Here is a 21,953-nt window from a genome sequence, read left to right as displayed (position 1 = left end):
GTAAAGTCAGTGTTTTTCTTTGAGACTGGTAGTTCTTCCTCCTAAGAGATCGTTATGCGAATTTTGTACTTAAACTTTCGTTTAAGTTTACTCTTTAAGACTTCACGCCCGCCCAGCAACTGTGCAATAGATAGCGTAAACTGACTGATCCCACAGTAGGCTAGGTTTCCAGCCGCTGGTCGGAAAATGAGCCCGCGCTCTTCTCCTTATCGAGGAGGAATAAGAGCGACGGAAATCAAGCCTATACGGTAATGGCAATGTGATAATGGTTTGATGTTGTTTTATCGCAGGGATATCACACCATAGCAGAAGCATTAAGTGCTATGAGTAACATTCTACTGACAGATGCAATGGGTGACGACTCATATAGTATTGAGGCTACTAACTACCCTCTACCAAACACCATTAAAAACAAGGTTAGTTCTCAAGCACACTTCTTAGTTGACATAAGAACCCTTTTAGATTTAATCCGAGGACGACTATGAGAACGAAATTTTCTCAATACTAAGTAGTGCGCACGCGTAAACCAGCGTCATTTTGGCGGGAAAACGCGACAGTCGGGAGAGGACTTGACCTCTTTCAATAAAAAATAAAAACGAATTTTACATCGCAAGCGCTGTTATCGCACGAAGCGATTACCATGACTGAACAAACTTTAGGTTTCCGCCGTACCGTTAAGAGAGATTTCGCTGTACTAGTCTTTCATAATTTGAAGCGATATTTCGGAAATTGTTTTGCCGAAAGATTCTTTATTTCACTCTGTTTTTTTCTCTCTAGGCTGACAATGTCACAAGTGATTTTTCTGCTCTTCTGCTTGCCATCTTCCTTGCACTAGGTATGGCCTTCATGTCTGCCAGTTTCGTCACATTCATTGTACAGGAGAGAGTTTCCAAGGTAAAACCATATAACTGCAAAATGACTAACAATGCTCAGGTTTAACACATAAGTTTTTTTGTGCCTTGCAGTTCGAAATGAGTTGTAAAGATTCTCGCTTTCCAGTCGCACTCCATTTCACTTCACACGATCGCTGCGCAGAGTGCAAATCTTTTTTGGTTCCGCAGTGTATTTTTTATTTATTTTGGCTTTTATGAGACATACATAATCCATGAGGCTGAAGTTTTCAAAAATTCGCGACTCGGATAGTTCGGAAAACTTTGAAAACACAAGTGCAACTAATTCGTAATTGTCCTCATGTCATCACCAGTGCATCATTTAAAGGAATCACACGGAAATCGTACCCTCTCTTGTTTACCAAAAATGCGCTCAATTTAGAAAAGTACCCTCTATCTCACCCATCAGCGTTGGATAATTTCCCATTCCAGAAACTAGAAGGGAAACTGGTACAAGCTTTCGGCGCAACGATTTCTGGGACCATTTGGGTGGATAAGCGTTGGTTATGATTGGTTAATGGTTGCCTTGGATACCATCGACCAATCATAACTAACGCTTGTTCACCCAAGCGATCCCAGAATTCACTGCGTTTAAACCTTGTATCCATTCTCCCTAGAGATTCTAAAGTGGAGAATCTTGTCCTTTTGTGATAAAATCGGTTTTAGATGTGGAGGATCTAATGCAGCGCTCTAACGCAACTTTAAAATGTGTTTAATTTCTTTTGCGTCATACACTTATTTCAGGCCAAGCATCTTCAGTTTGTCAGTGGTGTGGATGTGGTTAGCTACTGGTTCGCTACTTACACCTGGGATTTTATCAACTACTTAGTTCCTGCTTTGGGAATTCTTATCTTGTTTGCCGCGTTTCAAGTGGAGTCTTATGAGGATGAGTTGGGAATTGTCTTCCTTATGCTTGTGAGTACAAACACGGCACGACCACAGTACTGAAATAGCAGTAACTACACCACTCAAAACATCACTACTTTACGCTACGTCGCTTTTCTCTGTGTTATACGACAACGCAGTACACCACTAAATCCCACTTACCTCGAACCCAACTGCACCGCTCTACACTATATTATGACCACCCTGTATTTTACTGAACCTCAGCGCTCCACGTTACACTATACCACACAAGTCCATACCACACCGCACCACACCACAGCGGTAAGGCAATAGTACACTACACCACGTCACGCCATCCAACGTCACACCATACCAAACTACACAATACCGCCATACCACACTGTATCACATCACACAGAGGCAAGTCTCACTACTACCTATCTTGTCACTCCACATTTCACTACACTACGTCACGCCACACCGTGCTACCCAACACCAAACTAACCACATCATACTGTCAATGGTTTGAACTGAGGAGTCGTGAAAGTACTTTCAGTGCAGCACGTCACACCACACCACACCTGGTCATGCCACATTTCACTACACTACGTCACGCCACACCGTGCTACCCAACACCAAACTAATCACATCATACTGTCAATGGTTTGAACTGAGGAGTCGTGAGAGTACTTTCAGTGCAGCACGTCACACCACACCACACCTTGTCACGCCACATTTCACTACACTACGTCACGCCACACCGTGCTAGTCAAAACCAAACCAACCACATCATACTGTCAATGGTTTGAACTGAGGAGTCGTGAGAGTACTTTCAGTGCAGCACGTCACACCACACCTTGTCATGTCACCCTACACTACACTACGCCACGCCACCGAACACAGCAATTTACTATACTTCACAACATCACACCGCCCCTTGGTGCGTCACACCACACCACATCATGTCACGCTACGCCACGACACGCCACGCTACGCCACACTCCATTACTCTTAAAAACTAAACTAAACTAAACTCTTTATCTTATTCCTTTAGTGTGCTAGTAATGTTTCTCATCTTGAAGAATTAATGTGTTATGATTGTCGTTTTTCTCTTTATTGTAACTGTATTAGAAGGTAATTAGTTTATATCATCTTATATCTATGTTAAACCATACATTTGTCTAGTTCTATTTTTTTCTCTTGTTGTAGTCGTATATTACTGATTAGGCATTGTTTTTATATGTGTATTTTGTATTGTTGTGAAGGCCGTAAGTTAGATAACTCATTGGGTTATTACGTCACCTTCGTTAAATAAAGAATATTGTATTGTATTGTACACTTCACTAAAGTTCTTTACTGAATCATTTTTTATTGTTGTCCTTAGATACTCTTTGGTCTCTGTGTGTTGCCATTTGTCTACTGCCTGTCCTTCATATTCAAATCCCCGCTGGTTGGCTATGTACTGATTGTGTTCGTGCTCTCCATACTCAGCCTGGTGAGTAAACGTTTGAGCCCATTCACACCCAAAGTGGTTTAAGTCAAAATTCAATAAAATTTCCAAATTTTGTCTTTGTAGACCCTAAATAAAATATATCGCCATGTGAAAGTACTACTAAAGAGGTTTTATTTGAATGGTCACATCACAGGTTTTTGTCCACAAACCCGGAAGTTAGAGTAACCACTTGAGACACCATTTTTCACTCTTGGAGTAACCGGCTCAAACTGATCAGATGTTGACGAAGGCCAGGGTTCAAAATGAAGAGGTCTAAATCACGCATTTGTCAACATTAGCAAAAAATAAAATGATCACAGAAATTAGCTAAAATCAAACTACAGTGACAGACGGCATTTTTTGTGTTAGCTGACAATTTCTGTTTTTTTTTTTATTTCCACAGGCAATGTTGATCACAGTGTTCGTCTTACAAGTGCCAACAATAGATCTCAAGGACGAAGCGGACGTTTTGCATTACATCTTCATGCTTGTCCCCACTTACACGTACGTTTTTCTCTGTGCTTTGTTGAGCAGCCATTTCACTCTTTTTTAAGAATACAATTTCTTAATCCTTTACGCACTAAGAGTAATCAGCATCAAATTTAATTTCTCCTAAACAGAGCGGTCATAAGAATTGAGGACATCATCGCAGAAGTTGAATTTAATTGATACAGTAAAAACCCACGAGTAAGAACCTACATTTTCCAGGGTTAGCCTTAACAGGTTCTTACATAAATGATGGTAAACATAAATTTAGGCTATCTAGGTTCTTAATAGGTTCTTAATTTCTTCCCAAAAATTCAGTCGTTGCTAAGAAGATTTTAGTGATCAGCATCCTTAAATTTGCATACCTAATGTTGCTTGTATTTTGATATGACCATAATAGAGATCTATTCTCACATGAATTTTAATTTCTTGAGTCAAAACAACTTTATATACATGATTGTGCTGTAAAACACAATATTATAAACATTTTCTCAGTGACCTCAATCAAACAATATTTATATAAGAACCTTTCTCCAAATTTTAGGCTAAAGAGGTTCTTATATAGAGGGGGTCTAAATTGCAAATTTTAGCCTAACAGGTTCTTAAATCTTAGGTTCTTACTCGTAGGTTTTTACTGTACTTGAACAAATTCTTCAAATCCAACTACTTCTACAGGAAATATATGGGGCGACATATGAGGTTTTCAATTTTGATGTAAGGGTTTGAAGGGTTAATCATGTGTTGTTGTTCACAGGCTTGCGTACGCCTTTGTGGATCTGAACGCAAACTATGGATTCCGAAAAGTCTGCAATGAATCACCAGTGTAAGTTACTGACAGTATATACAGTATACACATTCTATGCCTTGTTCTTAGTTGTAGCACGAGTCTTCCTGTTTTCCATGGTTGTAAAACCAAACTAGTTCCCAGTCATCCCCGGTTTTTTCGGATGTCACGTCACGCTCGGTTCCACGCCTCCTCCACTCGTTCACATAGCGCGAATTGCCCTGGGGATGAGGCTGCAGGTTAATAACAAAATCCTGTGTTCTTTTCACTAGGGCTAGTCTCCGATGCGAAGTGTCAAATGTAAAATACACTGATCATGGCTTGGACTGGGAGCGACCTGGTATCGGTCAGATGGCGCTGTATCTTTTCATTGAGTCAGTCGTTCTGTTTATTCTGGTTCTTTTGATTGAGGTAAGAATACCATTTAACAGGCCATTTGCACGATGACGTCATTTTACCAATACGGTCAGAATCCTGAGATATGTCCAAAAATGCACGCGTTGGCGATGACGAAGCAAAGGGTTTAGCAAAAATGGCGAACGATCGCCAAATTGTTACCAAAGATGGCGAAGGGGCCCTTTGAAAGTAGTTGTTCTGGATATCGCCAGCCCTCTGGCGATTTTTCACCATTTTCGCCGTTGCTTTTATTTCTGGACATAAGTGAGAATCCTTCAGGGTTTTGCTTTCTGTGCAAATTAGGGCTTTTGGTTTTTGAACCTCCTTGGGATTAGCAAATGGGCACATGAAAGCAAAACCAAAATGGATTCTGGAAGAAGTAGTAGTAGTAGTAGTAAAATGACGCCATCGCACAAATGCAGTTTTGTAGGTCGTCCTTTTATTCAGCTTCGTCAAACGAGAGAAATTTTACAGAAGCTAAAAGTTACTTTACCCATTCATAGTTTAATATATTACCAACACAATGTTAATTTACAAAACGTATTGAAAATGTCGTAAAAATGGACCAGAATGACGACAACATTTCAGGAGATGTGTCTACCAAGAAAATGCGGTTGGTCAAGTTGTTACTGTAGTTTTAAGCATCAACTTTCATTGTTTTGTATATTAGGTGAAGTTTTTCCTTGGAGGCAGGTTGAAAACGCCGAGTGGAGAGTTCCAGTCAAATCAGCAAAGAAACGAGGTTTGTGTGGAAAAACATGTAAAGTAAAATCCTTTTACAGGTCACTTCCTAATTTTGTTGTGGAGGTACAAGTCGAAAAATCACAAATCCACCCGTTTTGACCCAAGCTACTTTCTTCATTTTTACTTTAGAATCGTGTGTGTGACAATAGTTACTTTCTCCGTTGCCTCAAAATCATATGATATCAACCACGAGTTGGGTTCTTGATCGGTTGTTATTTATCTGTATGGGAGGGGGCCACAGTTTACAAATACAGGTGTAGTGTCCCAAAACTTGTGACCTCCCTTGAAGGGCGAGAACCACTAACAAACTCAACCCATATATGGTGTTGCGTATGGGATTTGAACCCAGGCCACACTGAAGGGAGGCGAGAGCTCTCACCTCTACGTAATCCTGGTTTCCTCGTTCTGTGTGCTATGCCTGGATTTCAATAAATGAAATAAATAATTCATTCATCAATGTCATTGGTCTTCAGGATGGGGATGTCAGCAGTGAGCGCACGCGTATTAACAACATGACGCCAGAAGGGTGCCAAAAGGAGGCGGTTGTGTTGAGAGATTTGACGAAGGTGAGAGTACACAACAACGGTATTCGACGCTTATACTTAACATAGCAAATTGACACATAATAACACTACTTAGGGAACACTTCCTTTGCGACTATTTTTACGATAATACCGTGTTCTCAAAAAAAATTCCAATATAATGACCCGATAAAATGCCCGAAATACATTCGGTTGTCTCGTGGCAATCAATAAGAGTCTCCGAAGATCCTTCGTAACTTTTGGAGCGGTTTGACGTCTGAATTCAAAAACCGAAGCATCATGATTATTACTCTGGCCAATCGCAGTAAGAGCTGACAGACAAATTAACCAATCACAGTTTGAATGCCTACTAAGCGCGGGAAAACGCATGCGGTCAGGTCGCTGTTGGTTCGGTTTTTTGGCGGGAAAACGCGTGTGGTCAGGGGCCGGTTGCTCGAAGCCTGGTTAGCGCTAACCGTTGGTTAAGGGGTATCAAAATGTATAGGTTTCCATGGTATTTAACGCTGGTTAGCACTAACCATGCTTCGAGCAACCCGGGCCTGGTCGTTATTTGTTCGGGTTTTCTGATTGGCTTTAAAAAGGTCGCGAGTTTTTTTAACCAACCGCATAGCGTAACAGAACCCAAGCAAACACGAAGATACTTTTGACAGTCAATTGAAGATGATCCTTTGATGCATTAATAATTGATGCCATGTTCAGGTGTATGGAGGTACACGAGTCACTGCTGTTGATCATTTGTGTCTGGGAATTCCTCGTGGAGAGTGCTTTGGCCTGCTAGGAATAAATGGTAAGATGCGGTTGCATTTTTGTACTTTTTTTACCCTTAGAAATTGATTTGAATAGAAAGACTCTTAAGAATTTCGAGTCCCGCACTCAAAAGTGAATCTTCCTTTATTAATAGGAGCGGGAAAGACAACAACATTCAGCATGTTGACCGGAGATTTGAGCATTACTGAAGGGACAGCCCTCCTGGATGGATACGACATCCGGACAAATTTAAGAGAGGTGTGTAAAAAGAAATCCTATGTACAATTCGCACGACTGAGATTGTACCACGTCTATTCAGGAGGTCTTGTTTCGATATTCCTAGCCTGTGAGCGGGCTCAAAAACATTTGCCCCGAACTTGCTTACAGGCTACGAAATCCCATGTAGTCCTTAACCAGTCGAATATTCATACAACAAAGAGGCCGAGAGAACACAGAGAACTGCCGTTGACAAGCAAGTGGAAAGGCAGCAGCTGAAGTTTATTGTTTTTGTGACCAGAAATAGCTGGCAAAGTTTTCATAAAACTGTAAATATATATGGATCTGATCATTCATCGCATGTTGAACCGCCCTAAGTTCCAAGACTCCTTAGTTGAGACACGAACTGTAGCGGTAACTTTTAAAATAAACAAAATGGTATTTGTAACAATGTAAATGAAACCTTTCTGGCTAAACTATCGCTTTCGCTTGATTTTTGGCTTTGTTGGGTATGTCGGACCTCTTTTCTACCCATGTTCTTGGCAAAATGAATATGCTGATCGTATTCCTCACTAATATGTTTTGTTTAACTTTAGGTTCAACAAAGGATTGGTTATTGCCCTCAAGTAAGTTCCTTACCTTAATAGTTTTTTTTTTGAAAGTGCATCTCCTTTCACCGAAGAAATGCTCCCTTATGAGAGCTTCCTTGCCCCAAACGTTCTAAAGGTTGTTACCGCTAAGCAATGGACACCATCTCTAGCCAATGAATAAAGTAATAATACTTTCCCTAGCACTTAATCAGTGGATAATGATAGTGATAATAATGGGAAACGAACTAAAGGGCGGTAACTTTTCAGTGGACTCTTCTCATCTCATTCAGAGGGAAGGGTGTGGCTTCTTTGGTTCCTGTGTGACTTTGCCGCGATATACAGTCCAACCTCACTTAATGAACACACCTTTTAAGGAGAGTCCTCTCATTCCCGATGGTGCCAAACTTAATACATATTAGGGCCATTTATACGAGGAAAAATAAGACGCGTCTTACATAAGACGCGAACTGTACCATTTATACGAGCATGTCTTATCTAATAAGACGCGTCTTAGCTAAGCCGCGTCTTATTTTAGACGAAATGTGCCGTTTATACGGAAAGTTCGCGTCTTATTTAAGACGCGTCTTATGTTTCCTCGTATAAATGGCCCTATTCTGCCACTATAATACAGACACACCCGCCAGTCGGCTCTGTTTTGTCTTTGTGCGAGATAAGCCCGTATTGTTAAGGTTCCAGTGAATTACTATTACTTTGCACATTAATTAATTAAACCTGTTATTTCTGTTTTTAGTTCGACGCTCTGATCGAACGACTAACTGGTCGTGAAATGCTTACAATGTACGCGAATCTCCGTGGAGTGCAGCCAGCGAAAATCAATGACTTGGTGTCGAGTACAATCAAGCACCTGAATTTGACTAAATGGGCTGATAAGCTGTGTGGAGATTACAGGTAACTAACATTATCGCCTCCTTTCTCTACCTTGTTTTTTAATTGGCGAACTTCAAAGATATGGCCTCGGACTCAAACCTAGGGGAATTATTTCTGAGGATAATCAATCAAATCAATCTAGTGTAAATTGGGCAATCGTCATGTCCGTAATTTATTTAAGGCATTCTCTGGCGTACTGTAGTTTGGGAAGGAATGAGACAGGCATTTCCATCGCGTTAAATGAAAGGCAGGCTTGTAGTTTGTTTAATTCCTCATCGTTCACTAGGCTCAAACTGATGAACTAGAGCTTCCTTGCTTTCAATTCAGTTTTTATTTTTGTTCGTTTAGGCGTGGAGATGAATATTTGTTGCCAATGACCAGACGTCGTCTTATTTCGTACGCTTTTGTCATTGTAGTCAGTACGGTTTTTATTTTTCATGTTGTAGCGGAGGAAACAAACGAAAGCTCAGCACTGCAATAGCTCTGGTTGGAAACCCGCCCATTGTGTTTTTGGTGAGTTAAGACCTAATTGTTTTGAGTGTCAAATTTAAACATATCGACCCGAAAAATAAGTAAACGTTCGCCAACATTAGCTCGTATCACGTGACATTTAACAAGACAGGGCTTCCCTATCAGCGCACGCTTTCATTGGCTACTTCGAGCTCACATGGTATCCAACAACGAAACTTTTCCCGCCAAAAGTCACTGAGCGGCCAACATGGCAAAAACGATAACGTCAGAGGAAACAATGTATTGTTACCCAAGAAAGTTGACCGCTCCTAAGTTTTCCTATTGAATCTACTAACGTCTTTGTTGGGCTGCCCAACAAACCAGATCATGACTAGTCCCTCATGAAATCAGTCACTTGTTACTACGTAAACCCTGCCTGTGAGGTCAAGTGATAAAGTATTAAATGTTTCCCCGGTAAGAAGAATATGTTTGTTGAACTGAGGGACGTTTTTGATGCCTTAGGATGAGCCCACCACAGGTATGGACCCTGTTGCTCGGCGTTTCCTGTGGGATTCGTTGATGACAGTGATGAAAGGAGGTCGATCCATTGTGCTCACATCCCATAGGTAGGCTGCATTTTCCTTATAGGAGGTTTATTATACAATAAGAGTCATTTTAATTTTCTCGCACGACGTCGTTTATTAATTTATTCGTTTATTTGTTTATTCGTTTATTCATTTCAGCATGGAAGAATGTGAGGCGCTGTGTACAAGGCTGGCGATCATGGTGAATGGAAAGTTTAAATGTCTTGGCTCCACTCAGCATCTAAAGAGCAGGTAAACTTTTCCTAACCCTCGACCGGAAAACTGTTTTAAATTTGCGTTCGTATCCATGTTATAGAAATTAGTTAACTTTGGAGAATTACTGGTATGTTAAATTTCTCGACTCTGTCAGCGGGCTATCATTGGGTTGGTGGATTTAGAAACAAAGTTATGAGGGAGGACAGCATGGTGGGAGCCCGGGAGAAATGGAGTCGGGAAAGAAAAAGGTAGGAGGCGGGAGTTCCAAAAGGGTAGGAAGTTAGAGAAATAGGGAAAAATTCTGCAACAATGCTTAATATTTCGCAGTCCATAAAGGGCGAAATAGGGAAGCTAAGAAAAAGGAGCGGGAGACGGGAGGCTGTTCCCCCCTAAATTGCAGCGTCGTTGTGGCACGCTATCTACTCCTCTATTGGTCATTTCGAGGTTGCGCGAGTTTGGCCCCTAGGCTGTGAGACATAAAACAAAAGAAATCACCTTGAGTTTCAGGGATGAATAGTGATTTATTTTGCTCTATCACCCCTTGCCTCGAAACCAACTATGAATTTAAATATATCGAAATTTAGCTCTTCGTTCCCTATCAATTAAGGTTTCTGGGAAACTGCCCACCTACCCTTCCCCTGAGTCAACATAACACCTACTTCTCACTTAGGGCAGAATGTTGGGTTATGGGAGGGGTAGGTGGGCAGCTTCCCAAAAACCTTAATAGAGCGTTTTCACATGACGTCACGTCCGCCATATTGGTGTTCCAAAACAATGAAACAGCGGCCGTGTTGGTGTACCAAAGCTTTCTTTTGTTCCAACAAATTTGCATAGATGCTGACCACGTGAGTGAAAACGCTCTATTGCTCCCAATTCCACACAATACCGACCAAGTCTCTCCACAACCTCAAGACCACCGGGCTTTAAAATGGCAGTCCCTTTTTCTTACATGAACAAGTAAATAATGCTTTTGTTTTTCCTCCTAGGTTTGGCACAGGATACACTCTAATGATCAAAGTTACAAGTTCTATGCCCGCAAATGCTCAACCAATAGCAAACGGTTTTCATCCAGAAGGAGTTCCCATTGGCCAGCCTCCTATCTCTATGGTTTACAGCAATCCAGTAGCTACGTCTGAACTACCGGAAGTCAACGAGCCTGACAAATCTCGTCAGGAAGGTGAGGTTAAGTTTCTTATTGGCCAGTTTAGAAACGAAAAGAGAACTGGAGCCGAAATGCGTCACGCAGTTGTGTCTGGGGTCGTTACTGGTCACGTGCCGGTCAGCTATTGGCTAATTTTTTACCCTGTCCCTAGTAACAGTCCCAGAAGTCTTTGCGAAAGTTAACTCGTCCCAGTTTCTTTCTCGGCTCTCAACTGGCGAATTGGGAGTTACAGCTCTCCTGCTAAGTGAATACCCTGGGGGGACTCCATTATAAAAGTGACGGGGATGCTCATCAGAAAATTAAAATTAAACCCCTAAGGGAGACCAATGTGGGTGTAGCTCAAGCTTAAACTCACCCCTAAATGACCCCAAAGAGTTAGGGATCTAAATAAATAAATGCCAGGGACGTTGTGTTCTTTTTTAAAAGTTAGATTTCTGTGAAGTCATTGTCACGGTATTTTTTGTAAATTTCTTTATGCACAGCCCTAAGCGATACCTGAATGGGCAAATATAGTGACTTTCCGTCCCAAAGGCACTAGTGAGACCAAAATCTGCAATTTGCACCCTTAAGCGAGATGAAGAGCATCCTTGTCACTTTTGTTTGGAAGTCCCCCCGTGTGAATACTTGCCGTTTTTATGGTTGTTAAGATCACAGTAAAGCAATTTCAATGTGGTGAGTTTTTTGCTGTATCAAACCCTGCTCTCTGTTTTTCAGTTGCCACCAATGGTACCCCATCAGGTATCAGTAGCCATGATATTCAACCGTCGGTCCCAGTTCCTACCTATCAGCCTCCTGCCCAGACCTTTAGCGGCATTATTTATGACAGGGGACTAATGGAGGCTGTTACCAACGCACAGAACTTTGTCGCTCAAACTTTCCCTGGAGCAAGACTTCTGGAAAGCCATAATGTGAGTTTCCCCTTTGTATGTGGGACTAGTAGTCACCAAAACTTAAGGAGTGCGGACGACATCGATCGAAGGTCAAAACGTTTTGGCTCCAACGTTGTGCTTTGTAAAAATAAGATTCACGTGATAGATGGTCAAAACACGTGTGATAAAATAAAGAGACAAAGGGCGCTTTCCAAAAGTCAGGAACTGGCCGGCCGGGCCAGTCATTTTGACGATGAAATAGCTTTTTCCAAGAGGTTTTTGCTGAGAAACCATCTCCTTCGTGCCAGCTATGTAGAGTTTATCTGATCTGGCTGGATAGTGTTGATTAAAGAGAAAATTCAAATTACGACGGGAATGTTCCGGCCGATCAGTTCTGACAAAGGGAAAGCACCCTATAGAAGGTCCAGACGCGCGTCATTTCAGAGTGCGTTCTTTGTATTCCATTCATTCTTAGTGTAAGTCCAAACAAAGATGGCTACATACGTCCGGTGCATGCGTAATAGCAACCTGGAGACTATGATTCCGAGGTCCTGTTAATGCCTGCAATAAATTATCTATATTATGAATAGAAACCCGCAGCGGCCATGTCCCTCGTTTTGTAACCTTAGTAGTATAAAGTGAATCGATGAGGCCGTTTTTGTTTTTGCGCGATCTCATCGGAATTGAAAGGAACTTAGTTCACAATACAGTACTTCGGGAACTGAACACTAATGAAAGACGGATTCTCATTCTTTTTGGTTGCTTTTCCAGGGTGTTCTTCACTTCCAAGTGGAGACTGAGGGATTAAGTTGGTCGTACATCTTTGGACAGTTGGAGAGAAACAGAGCTGCTCTAAATATTATTGACTATAGTGTCAGTCAAACCACGCTGGAACAGGTAAATGGTCCAGATGATGTATTTAGAACTTCTAAGTCCCTCACCACCCTAACGCGTGGCCCTTCAAATGAAAGCTACTGAGCAGTACTTTCCTGTGGTGCTGTTTATTATGCTGTACAAGGTGGTTCTAACTTTTCAGTCTGTGGATGAAATCCTGTTGTGTGACCATTCAAATAAAAGCTACTGAGAAGTAGTTTCCTGTGGTACTGTTTATTATGCTGTACAAGGTGGTTCAAACTTTTGAGTCTGTGGATGAAATCCTTTGATGTGACCATTCAAATGAAAGCTACTTTAATAGCAGTACTCTCCTGTGATACTGTTTATTATGCTGTACAAGGTGGTTCTAACTTTGGAGTCTGTGGAAGAAATCCTATTGTGTGACCATTCAAATGAAAGCTACTGAGCAGTACTTTCCTGTGGCTCTGTTTATTATGCTGTACAAGGTGGTTCAAACTTTTGAGTCCGTGGATGAAATCCTACAGTACTTTCCTGTGGTACTGTTTATTATGCTGTACAAGGTGTTCTAGCTTTGCTGTGTGTGGATTAAATCCTTAAGTGTGACCATTCAAATGAAATCTACGGAGCAGTACTTTCCTTAAGTACTTTTATTATGTTATTTATGGCTGCTCTAACTTTGAAGAAATGTAAACCAGTGTCGTCGTCAAAGTATATTTACTGAACAATATTGGTGACATTTTTTGTGTATATCTCAAACAGGTGTTTATTAACTTTGCTAAAGAACAACATTCAGAAGAAAGGACCTCTGTGAAAAAGACATGTGGATGTCTGCCCTAACAGAATTTTCATTGTCAACCAAACGTAATTCCGACGAAAAATCACCTCATGAATATTTTAATTATCGGTTTATTTAAAATTTTTTAAAACTTCTAGACTTTCAACTTTGTCAGTTATTCAAGTTTGGATGAATTCGCTCGGTCATATGTCGATATGCACTGATCAAAACGTAACTTAAACCCTACCCCACCCTAATATCAGTTTTGATATACTCTTTCATATACTCTTCTCCTTACACTTTGCCTTGGCACTGATAAGGAGAATTTACTGAACAATCAAGATCTTTATCACTTGTTGATTATTTCATATTTTCTCATGAGCTTTACGTTTGATTGGGTAGTGTTATTTCAAAGAGAAATTAGATGCATGTCACGATAGCCGTTGCGGCGGTCTGAGTACCCGGTGTTATACTTTTAAAGCTGCTCTGTTACCGTTAAATTCCGAAAATAAGCCCCTTCATGTAAAAGTCCCTGCAAGTACTTGAAAAGCCCAATCTATTTTGAAACGCAAATTTCCCTCCCGTAGATAAGCCCCTCCAAAAATAAGCCCTTCAAAAAGGGCCTTTGAAAAATATAAGCCCTTATTTTCGGAATTTTATGGTATTTATTATGGAATCTATGTGGCAACCTCTCCACCTAGAATAATGAATTTCTTCACTCCTGTTCTAACAATTGTAAAAATAGCCAAGCGATCTCTTATCAGTAATAAATTATATTTATAGGATAGTACTATTTAACCTCGCCATGCGGTATGTTGTAAAGTTATGTTTATTTATCTGAGATTCTACGGGTCAGAAACTCCACATATTTCTATGAATGTGTTTCGTCCTTACTAAAACAATTGTAAAATTCACCAGGCGATTTCAAATCAGCAATGAATGATATTTGTAGTATAAAAACTATTCACCCATCGTGCAATCCATTTATCTAGGCCGCCTTTGGTTATGTCTAGAATTAATGCTTTTATTGAATTTTTTCTTTACATAGTTTTCTTTAAGCGCTGGTCGCTGGTTGTGGACACTTTGTATTGCCTTACAAGAAGTGCGTGCAAGCTTTCGCGCGCTACTTTTTAAGGCAATTTGGATTTTCGCGGCAGAGCGCGAATTAATGAAACGTGCGATCAAATATTTTACTCCGGAAATGTATCTAGGGATAAGAATTTTGAAATGTTAACATTTCATGTATTCATTTGCATCTGGAAAATGTTCAGTATCTACATACTGTTTTACCATTTGTTAGCTAAGAGTAGAAATAGTAAACGTAAGATAAAATGAGATGTGAAATACGAAGTGTGCATTATAAATACAAAGAATTAAAGCCTAGAAATGTAAAGTTTTGTTTTAAAAATGTGTAGAATGTTCGGAGGTCAGTCGCCCAGTTACCTGAAGTACAAGAAGACTATCGCAAATGACTTCGAATTCCAATCTAAAATTCCTTTTTAAAATCTTAAATATTGAGTAAAGTACAGCCCCCTCCTCAAACGATACGCGAGGGACTGGTGACGAAGTCCAAGGGAACATGGTAAGAAGATAAATGAGCCTTTGCGTTCTTTGCGTGCAAATTTTCATCGAGAGACAGAGACTGGGTAAGAGACAGGAGTAAGGTCTTTGATTTCTTTGATGCACAAACCGAACTATAATAAGATTCCCACAATATTACGGCATCGTTTAACAGGTTTGAAGCATTTTCATCCACGGCTTGAAATCACCCCAATAAAAAAAATCCTAGAGAAACCCGAACGGCGAAGTAACTATTCTCCCCGGTAGACTGCAAAACAATCGGATTTTTCATTCAAAAACAAACGTTTTAGTTCTGCGTCACTAAACCAACGACCCAGCGATCCATCGATCCTCCGATCCAGCTATCCATCGATCCGGCGATCCATCAATCCAGCAATCCAGCGATCCCGCGATCTAGTAATCCAGCGATTCAGCGATCTACTGATCCACCGATTCAGTGATCCAGTGATCCAGCGATCTACTGATCCACCGATCTAGCGATCCATTAATCCGGTGATCCATTGATCCAGCGATCCAGCGATCTACTGATCCACCGATCCAGTGATCCAGCGATCTACTGATCCTCCGATCTAGCGGTCCAGTGATCCAGCGATCCAGCAATCCAGCGATCCAGCGATCTACTGATCCACCGATCTAGCGATCCATCGATCCGGCGATCCAATGATCCACCGATCTAGCGATCCATCGATCCAGCGATTCAGTGATCCAGCCATCCAGCCATCCAGCGATCAACCGATCTAGTGATTCAGCGATCCAGCGATACAGCGATCCAGCGATAAAGCGATCCAGCTATCCAGCGCTCCAGCGGTCCAGCGATCCAGCGATCCAGCGATCCAGCGATCCAGCGATCTAGCGATCTAGCGATCCAGCGATCCAGCGATCCAGCGATCTAGCGATCCAGAGATCCGGCGATCCAATGATCCAGCGATTCAGCGATCCAGCGATCACCATCTAGCGATCCACCGATCCACCGATCGATCGATCCACCGATCCAGCGATCCTCCGACCCACCGATCCACCGATCCAGTGATCCAGCGATCTACTGATCCACCGATCTAGCGATCCATTAATCCGGTGATCCATTGATCCAGCGATCCAGCGATTCAGCGATCCAGCGATCCAGCGATCCACCGATCCAGCGATCCAGCGATCCACCGATCCAGCGATCCACCGATCCAGCGATCTAGCGATCCAGGGATCCGGCGATCCAATGATCCAGCGATTCAGCGATCCAGCGATCACCATCTAGCGATCCACCGATCCACCGATCCACCGATCCATCGATCCACCGATCCTCCGATCCTCCGATCCGCCGATCCACCGATCCACCGATCCAGTGATCCAGCGATCTACTGATCCACTGATCTAGCGATCCATTAATCCGGTGATCCATTGATCCAGCGATCCAGCGATTCAGCGATCCAGCGATCCAGCGATTCAGTGATCTAGCGATCCAGCGATCCAGCGATCCAGCGATCCAGCGATCCAGCGATCCAGCGATCAACCGATCCAGTGATTCAGCGATCAACCGATCCAGCGATCCAGCGACCCAGCGATGCACCGATTCAGCGATCCACCGCTTCAGCGCTCCAGCGCTCCAGCGATCCAGCGATCTAGCGATCCAGCGATCCAGCGATCCACCGATCTAGGGATCTACTGAACCAGCGATCCAGCGATCCAGCGATCCAGCGATCTATCGATCTAGCTATCCACCGATCCACCGATCCACCGATCCAGCGATCTACTGAACCAGGGACCCAGCGATCCACCGATCTAGCGATCCATCGATCCGGCGATCCAGCGATCCAGCGATCCAGCGATCCTCCCATCCAGTAATCCAGGGATCCAGTGATCTAGCGATCCAGCCATTCAGCGATCCACCGATCCACCGATCCACCGATCCACCGACCCACCGATCCACCGATCCACCGATCCACCGATCCATCGATCCAGCGATCTAGCGATCCAGCGACCTAGCGATGCACCGATCCAGCGATCCAGCGATCCAGCAATCTAGCGATCTAGCAATCCACCGATCCACCGATCCAGCGATCTACTGAACCAGCGACCCAGCGATCCACCGATCTAGCGATCCATCGATCCGGCGATCCAGCGATCCAGCGATTCTCCGATCCAGTAATCCAGGGATCCAGTGATCTAGCGATCCAGCGATTCAGCGATCCACCGATCCACCGATCCACCTATCCACCGATCCACCAATCCACCAATCCACCGATCCACCGATCCACCGATCTACTGATCCACCGATCTAGCGATCCATCGATCCGGCGATCCAATGATCCACCGATCTAGCGATCCATCGATCCAGCGATTCAGTGATCCAGCCATCCAGCCATCCAGCGATCAACCGATCTAGTGATTCAGCGATCCAGCGATACAGCGATCCAGCGATCCAGCGATCCAGCTATCCAGCGATCTAGCGATCTAGCGATCCAGCGATCTAGCGATCTAGCGATCCACCGATCCATCGATCCACCGATCCAGCGATCCATTGATCCAGCGATCTAGCGATCCAGCGACCTAGCGATCCAACGATCCACCGATCCACCGATGTACTGATCCTCCGATCTAGCGATCCATCGATCCAGTGATCCAGCGATCTACTGATCCACCGATCTAGCGATCCATTAATCCGGTGATCCACTGATCGAGCGATCCAGCGATCTACTGATCCACCGATCCAGTGATCCAGCGATCTACTGATCCTCCGATCTAGCGGTCCAGTGATCCAGCGATCGAGCAATCCAGCGATCCAGCGATCCAGCGATCCTCCGATCCAGTAATCCAGGGATCCAGTGATCTAGCGATCCAGCGATTCAGCGACCCATCGATCCACCGATCCACCGATCCACCGATCGACCGATCCAACGAACTAGCGATCCAGCGATCCAGCGATCCAGCGATCTAGCGATCCCCCGATCCAGCTATCCAGCGATCCAGCGATCCAGCGATCCAGCGATCCACCGATCTACCGATCCAGCGATCTAGCGATCCAGCGATCCAGCGATCCAGCGATCCACTGATCCACCGATCCACCGATCCACCGATCCAGCGATCCTCCGATTCAGCGATCCAGCGATCCACCGATCCACCGATCCAGCGATCAAGCGATTCAGCGACCTAGCGATCCAGCGATCCAGCGATCCAGCGATCCAGCGATCCACCGATCCAGCTATCCACCGATCCAGCGATCCAGCGATCTACTGATCCACCGATCTAGCGATCCATTTATCCGGTGATCCATTGATCCAGCGATCCAGCGATCTACTGATCCACCGATCCAGTGATCCAGCGATCTACTGATCCTCCGATCTAGCGGTCCAGTGATCCAGCGATCCAGCAATCCAGCGATCTAGCGATCTAGCGATCTAGCGATCCAGCGATTTAGCGATCCACCGATCCTCCGATCCAGCGATCTAGTGATCCACCGATCTAGCGATCCAGCGATCCATCGATCCAGCGATTCAGTGATCTAGCGATCCAGCGATCCAGCGATCCAGCGATCCAGCGATCCAGCGATCCAGCGATCAACCGATCCAGTGATTCAGCGATCAACCGATCCAGCGATCCAGCGACCCAGCGATGCACCGATTCAGCGATCCACCGCTTCAGCGCTCCAGCGCTCCAGCGATCCAGCGATCTAGCGATCCAGCGATCCAGCGATCCACCGATCTAGGGATCTACTGAACCAGCGATCCAGCGATCCAGCGATCCAGCGATCTAGCGATCTAGCTATCCACCGATCCACCGATCCACCGATCCACCGATCCAGCGATCTACTGAACCAGGGACCAAGCGATCCACCGATCTAGCGATCCATCGATCCGGCGATCCAGCGATCCAGCGATCCAGCGATCCTCCCATCCAGTAATCCAGGGATCCAGTGATCTAGCGATCCAGCCATTCAGCGATCCACCGATCCACCGATCCACCGATCCAGCGATCTAGCCATGCAGCGATCCAGCGATCCAGCGATTCACCGATCCAGCTATCCAGCGATCCAGCGCTCCAGGGATCCACCGATCCACCCATCCACCGATCCAGCGATCTAGCGAACCAGCGATCCACCGATCCACCGATCCACCCATCTACTGATCCACCGATCTAGCGATCCATCGATCCGGCGATCTAATGATCCAGCGATTCATTGATCCAGCAATCACGCTCCAGCGATCACGATCCAGCGATCCACCGATCCACCGATCCACCGATCCACCGATCCACCGATCCACCGATCCACCGATCCACCGATCCAGTGATCCAGCAATCTACTGATCCACCGATCTAGCGATAAATTAATCCGGTGATCCATTGATCGAGCGATCCAGCGATCTACTGATCCACCGATCCAGTGATCCAGCGATCTACTGATCCTCCGATCTAGCGGTCCAGTGATCCAGCGATCCAGCAATCCAGCGATCCAGCGATCTAACGATCTAGCGATCCAGCGATTTAGCGATCCACCGATCCTCCGATCCAGCGACCTACTGATCTACCGATCTAGCGATCCATCGATCCAGCGATTCAGTGATCCAGCGATCCAGCGATCCAGCGATCCACCGATCCAGTGATGAACCGATCTAGTGATTAAGCGATCCAGCGATCTAGCGATCTAGCGATCTAGCGATCCACCGATCCACCGATCCAGCGATCTACTGAACCAGCGACCCAGCGATCCACCGATCTAGCGATCCATCGATCCGGCGATCCAGCGATCCAGCGATCCAGCGATCCTCCGATCCAGTAATCCAGGGATCTAGTGATCTAGCGATCCAGCCATTCAGCGATCCACCGATCCACCGATCCACCGATCCACCGATCTAGCGATCCATCGATCCGGCGATCCAATGATCCAGCGATTCAGCGATCCAGCGATCCAGCGATCCACCGATCCACCGATCCAGTGATCCAGCGATCTACTGATCCACCGATCTAGCGATCCATTAATCCGGTGATCCTTTGATCCAGCGATCCAGCGATCTACTGATCCACCGATCCAGTGATCCAGCGATCTACTGATCCTCCGATCTAGCGGTCCAGTGATCCAGCGATCCAGCAATCCAGCGATCCAGCGATCTAGCGATCTAGCGATCCAGCGATTCAGCGATCCACCGATCCTCCGATCCAGCGATCTACTGATCCCCCGATCCAGTGATCCAGCGATCTACTGATCCTCCGATCTAGCGGTCCAGTGATCCAGCGATCCAGCAATCCAGCGATCCAGCGATCCAGCGATCCAGCGATCAACCGATCCAGTGATTCAGCGATCCAGCGATCCAGCGATCAACCGATCTAGTGATTCAGCGATCCAGCGATCCAGCGATCCAGCGATCCACCGATCGAGTAAGTCAGCGATCCAGCGATCCAGCGATCGAGCGATCCAGCGATCTAGCGATCCAGAGATCCGGCGATCCAATGATCCAGCGATTCAGCGATCCAGCGATCACCATCTAGCGATCCACCGATCCACCGATCGATCGATCCACCGATCCAGCGATCCTCCGACCCACCGATCCACCGATCCAGTGATCCAGCGATCTACTGATCCACCGATCTAGCGATCCATTAATCCGGTGATCCATTGATCCAGCGATCCAGCGATTCAGCGATCCAGCGATCCAGCGATTCAGCGATCCAGCGATCCAGCGATCCAGCGATCCACCGATCCAGCGATCCAGCGATCCAGCGATCCACCGATCCAGCGATCCACCGATCCAGCGATCCACCGATCCAAGGATCCGGCGATCCAATGATCCAGCGATTCAGCGATCCAGCGATCACCATCTAGCGATCCACCGATCCACCGATCCATCGATCCACCGATCCACCGATCCTCCGATCCGCCGATCCACCGATCCACCGATCCAGTGATCCAGCGATCTACTGATCCACCGATCTAGCGATCCATTAATCCGGTGATCCATTGATCCAGCGATCCAGCGATTCAGCGATCCAGCGATTCAGCGATCCACCGATCCACCGATCCACCGATCCACCGATCCACCGATCTTGCGATCTAGTGATCCACCGATCCATCGTTCCATCGTTCCAGCGTTCGATCGTTCCGTTCTATTTTTGTGACTGACTGCTATTCAAAAGACTGTGCATTTAGAGCAGTTAAAAGGGATGCAAATTTCCAAACATGGTATATGGAAGGGATATCGTTAGTCAGTAAAAGGTATACGAAAGGTGAAAGGGATACCTTTTTCATGAAAAATGGTATATGAAAGGTTAAGGGTTGGAGGGTTGGGCCTCGGGGCGGAGCCTCCCCGTATAAACAGTCTCCCCCTCGGGTCCACGTACGAGAGCCTGAACTGTATTTAGGCATAACGTTAGGGCTTCTTCGATATTTTGGCCTATTTCAAATCCTATTTTTACAGGAAGGTAGAAAACACAAGTCACAGGTCACAGGTCACAAGTGCAGGTCACTTCACTGCACTATTTTAGGGTGATTTGTGGTACCTTGCACTCTAGCTTAAATTGGACACCTTTTCCCAGCAAATCAGAAATAAAAATATTATTGTAGCTTATGGATAAATCTGAGGCTGATTTGTGTTCGAATTCAGTCTAAATTAAATCCATTTGGTGAGTAATTTTGCAATATATCGGAAGCTTTATTTGGGTGCATTATATTTAAGTTGAAATAACAAATAAAATGGTTTAATTTACGGCTTTAGACAGCAACATAAACAGGACAACGATAATTCAAATAAAGTGATAAATTTTATTTACAATAATATTCAAGCACCATCTGTTAAACTTGTGCTGTAAAATTTAAATAAAAGCTCGAGAAACTCAATTTTTCATCCTTTTGCAAAA

The 21,953-nt window shown here is 44.7% G+C and overlaps 1 protein-coding gene across 1 annotated transcript in view; it reads left to right on the top strand.

The window, feature by feature from the left end:
• LOC140923864 (phospholipid-transporting ATPase ABCA3-like) overlaps positions 1-14,319 on the top strand; it is a 35,927-nt gene extending 21,608 nt beyond the window's left edge. Inside the window, exons 26-45 of the mRNA XM_073373875.1 lie at positions 291-416; positions 778-894; positions 1,635-1,805; positions 3,121-3,231; positions 3,632-3,732; positions 4,469-4,537; positions 4,771-4,909; positions 5,565-5,636; positions 6,112-6,204; positions 6,880-6,967; positions 7,082-7,185; positions 7,740-7,769; positions 8,485-8,642; positions 9,068-9,134; positions 9,594-9,697; positions 9,815-9,907; positions 10,858-11,048; positions 11,748-11,941; positions 12,674-12,799; positions 13,517-14,319. Coding sequence (XP_073229976.1) covers positions 291-416; positions 778-894; positions 1,635-1,805; positions 3,121-3,231; positions 3,632-3,732; positions 4,469-4,537; positions 4,771-4,909; positions 5,565-5,636; positions 6,112-6,204; positions 6,880-6,967; positions 7,082-7,185; positions 7,740-7,769; positions 8,485-8,642; positions 9,068-9,134; positions 9,594-9,697; positions 9,815-9,907; positions 10,858-11,048; positions 11,748-11,941; positions 12,674-12,799; positions 13,517-13,594 — 2,232 coding nt within the window. The 3' untranslated portion in view covers positions 13,595-14,319. The remainder of the gene's footprint in view (positions 1-290; positions 417-777; positions 895-1,634; positions 1,806-3,120; positions 3,232-3,631; positions 3,733-4,468; positions 4,538-4,770; positions 4,910-5,564; positions 5,637-6,111; positions 6,205-6,879; positions 6,968-7,081; positions 7,186-7,739; positions 7,770-8,484; positions 8,643-9,067; positions 9,135-9,593; positions 9,698-9,814; positions 9,908-10,857; positions 11,049-11,747; positions 11,942-12,673; positions 12,800-13,516) is intronic.
• Positions 14,320-21,953: the final 7,634 nt, after the last annotated feature.

The sequence above is a fragment of the Porites lutea genome, chromosome 14, assembly GCF_958299795.1.
Source record: "Porites lutea chromosome 14, jaPorLute2.1, whole genome shotgun sequence".
Taxonomy (NCBI): Eukaryota; Metazoa; Cnidaria; class Anthozoa; order Scleractinia; family Poritidae; genus Porites; species Porites lutea.
This window is presented reverse-complemented; position numbering and strand designations above follow the sequence as displayed.